The sequence below is a fragment of the Podarcis filfolensis genome (assembly GCF_964270895.1).
Source record: "Podarcis filfolensis genome assembly, chromosome: 3".
NCBI classification, from domain to species: Eukaryota; Metazoa; Chordata; class Lepidosauria; order Squamata; family Lacertidae; genus Podarcis; species Podarcis filfolensis.
In genome coordinates this window covers 91089989-91093216 of record NC_139606.1, presented here as the reverse complement: position 1 = coordinate 91093216, position 3228 = coordinate 91089989, and the positions used below count along the sequence as shown (strand labels likewise).

Genomic DNA, 3228 nt, shown 5'->3' with positions numbered 1-3228 from the left:
AATCCCTAGGGAAGAGGTGGCAAAGCTGGAGCCCCGAAGATGTGGCTGGTCCCGATGGGAATTCTAGTCCACCCACACCTGGAGAGCCCCCCTCTCTGCATCCCTGCCACGGGCTGCCCCGCCACCCCCTAGAAAGAGTGATCCGGGCTCCTGGGGTTGTTCTCTGCTGCCTACCCCCCACCCATCTTCCAGGTCGGGATTCCGGGGACGCATCAAGTGAAAGGCTAAGGTGCGGATTCCCCCTTTTTTGGGGGGGGAATAAACAACTCCCCATTCAACAGTTGTCTGTCTGGAAGGACAGATCGTGAAGCTGAGGCTCCAATACTTTGGCCACATCATGAGAAGAGAAGACTTACTGGAAAAGACCCTGATGTTGGGAAAGATGGAGGGCACAAGGAGAAGGGACGACAGAGGACGAGATGGTTGGATGGTGTTCTCGAAGCTACCAGCATGAGTTTGACCAAACTGCGGGAGGCAGTGGAAGACAGAAGTGGGATCACGAAGAGTCGGACATGACTAAACGACTTCTTGACTTTCCTGCTTGGCAGGGGGTTGGACTCGATGGCCCTTGTGGTCTCTTCCAACTCTGATTCTATGATTCTTTGACTAAACAACAACAGCCTAGCTTTTCTGTCCGTGCGATATACAGGGATGTGGGCGCGTGATCCTTGCTATTTGCTACATTTCTCTATTGCTATCTTTGATGCAGATCAGGCCAGCTCGACCAACAGCGATTCCAAAACACTGTATACACAAGATACACTCAAAAATAAGGAGGAAAACTTGGAAAAAAAGATCTCCCCGAGGTCCTTAGGGGGCGGGGGGGCTCTCCTTCCGCTCCAGGGGGCACCTTGGCTCCGCCCCTCTCCCCAGGGAGGAGGACCAATGGCCGAGCTGGGAGATCCCGCCGACCCCCTTTCGGCGGCCTAGAAAAGGACCGCCCGCAAGTCCTGCGCCCACATTTCACCGGCACCACCCGAGGAGAGCGGCAGGAGATGGCTTTCCGCGCCTTTCAGAACGCCCTTCCCATCGCTTCGCAGCAGCCACCTGCTCCTCTTCCTTCCTCTTCCTCCGGCTCCAGTAAGTATCTCACCTTCGAGGCGAAGAGCGGCGTCAGATGGGGGGGGGTGCAGCTTAGGGAAAGCGCAGCCTGCTTACCGCCCCGCTTTTCTCCTCTGCAGAGATCAGGACGACGCGCCGCGGTCTTCGCTCGTCGGACCGGAGGCCGAGGTTTGAGTTTTCAGACTTCCAGCTGGACGTTCTGGAAACCACCTTCAAGGAGCGACCGAAGCCTGGGCACTACAAGAGGATGTTGCTGGCTTGCCTCACTGAGATCCCGGAGGATCGCATCCGGGTGAGTTGCGGGGGGAGAGGTGGTCCGGGAGGGAGGACCCGATTCTGCTGGGAAGAAAGGCGAGAGGGGAGGACGTCGGGTAGGGATCGGGGGCACAGGAGGAGAATCGACCGGGAGCTCCCTTCCAGCTCTGCCTCTTGCAGCTCCTCGAGCCTGGGCGCCTCTCTAGGGACGCCCGTCCCCTGTGCTCGACGGGCAAGGGAAGCTCCCCCGGGGACCTTCCTTGGCCAAGGCCAGCAGGGCTGGGGAGCTTCCAGGGGGGCGCTGCTCCTCCCTCCCAGGGCGGCTGCTCCTCTCCTCCGGCCTCGCCTTCTCACTTCCCTCGTGGCGCTCGCTCTGCTGCCGCGATCGGCCCCCACCCAGGCCTGGTGTCGCCGACGGGGCCTTCTGGGAGCCCCGTGTGTCCTTCCCGCTCCCTCCCGGCTGGGTCTCGGGGGTCGCGTCCTCTTCCGGGCTGGGGACCAGCGTCCTCCTTCGGGGGAATGAATGAGGGCCCCCTCGGCATTTTGTTCGAGGGAGGGAAACCGCCCAGGAGAAACAAATATGGCGGGAGGGAGGCCTCTTCCTCTCCTCTAAGGACGTGGAGATGAGGCAGGGAAGGCTGCAGGGCCCTTTTCTGTGAGGCCCGAGGAGACCCCCTCACGGAGCCACCTACGAGGTCTTGAACTCCCTTGGGTGGGGGGCTGATGAATTTCATGGGGAATTGGGCCAGTTTAGGAGGGAACATAGGGGAAAGGATAAAAGGCCCAGGGATATTATTGTGATTGAATTCAGTGTGTGGGACTTGAGACTGGATCCCCCATGATCTGGCCCGTTCTGGTGGGAATCCCGAGTCCAATAACATGAAGAGGTGGGGGTGGGGGTTTCTTGAGAACACCTGTGTTCATGTTCCTCCTCTTATCCCTCACAGCTCTGGTTCCAGAACCGGCGGGCAAAGGCGCGGAGGGCAAATTGTGAAAATTGTCCTCCAGAAGATGTGTCCTCCAGGGCCGGCTTTACACCTGCTGCTCAGGTTCCAAATGTCGGCCTGCCAGTGCCTTCCATTCCTCAAAGCTGCAGCCTGCCACTGCGCCAGGTCCAGCTTCCAAGCTTTGGCCTGCAGCCACCACACCAGGTCCAGCCTCATAGCTTTGGCCTGCAGCCACCGCACCAGGTCCATCATCCAAGCTTTGGCCTGCAGCCACCGCACCAGGTCCAGCCTCCAAGCTTTGGCCTGCAGCCACTGCGCCAGGTCCAGCCTCCAAGCTTTGGCTTGCAGCCACCGCACCAGGTCCAGCCTCCAAGCTTTGGCCTGCAGCCACTTCACCAGGTCCAGCCTCCAAGCTTTGGCCTGCAGCCACTTCACCAGGTCCAGCCTCCAAGCTTTGGCCTGCAGCCACTTCACCAGGTCCAGCCTCCAAGCTTTGGCCTGCAGCCACCGCACCAGGTCCAGCCTCCAAGCTTTGGCCTGCAGCCAGTTCACCAGGTCCAGCCTCCAAGCTTTGGCCTGCAGCCACATCACCAGGTCCAGCCTCCAAGCTTTGGCCTGCAGCCAGTTCACCAGGTCCAGCCTCCAAGCTTTGGCCTGCAGCCACCGCACCAGGTCCAGCCTCCAAGCTTTGGCCTGCAGCCACCGCACCAGGTCCAGCCTCCAAGCTTTGGCCTGCAGGCACCTCACCAGGTCCAAGCATGGAATCAGCACCCCCAAATGCTGGATCAAAATAAATTTTGTCATTTTTAGCCTAACAGAAGACTCTGTAATGTGTTTGTTGCGTGAGAGGGGGAGCAATGTCAGAAGTGGTCAGTGCAGTCAGAAGTCTTGTGGGTGTCCTTGGGGCAGTTATTTGCTCTCCTCTCCACTTTAAACCATGCAGGTGTGGGAATGTTGCGGATAG

The 3228-nt window shown here is 59.3% G+C and overlaps 1 protein-coding gene across 1 annotated transcript; it reads left to right on the top strand.

Annotated features, from left to right (window-relative positions):
• Positions 1-980: 980 nt before the first annotated feature.
• On the top strand, positions 981-3228 carry LOC310759210 (uncharacterized protein; the record flags this gene model as incomplete). Its single annotated transcript, XM_083606147.1, has 5 exons — positions 981-1080; positions 1182-1354; positions 2265-2429; positions 2625-2858; positions 3208-3228. Exons 1-5 carry the CDS (start codon positions 996-998, stop codon positions 3226-3228), a joined length of 678 nt encoding a protein of 225 aa, XP_083462273.1. The 5' UTR covers positions 981-995.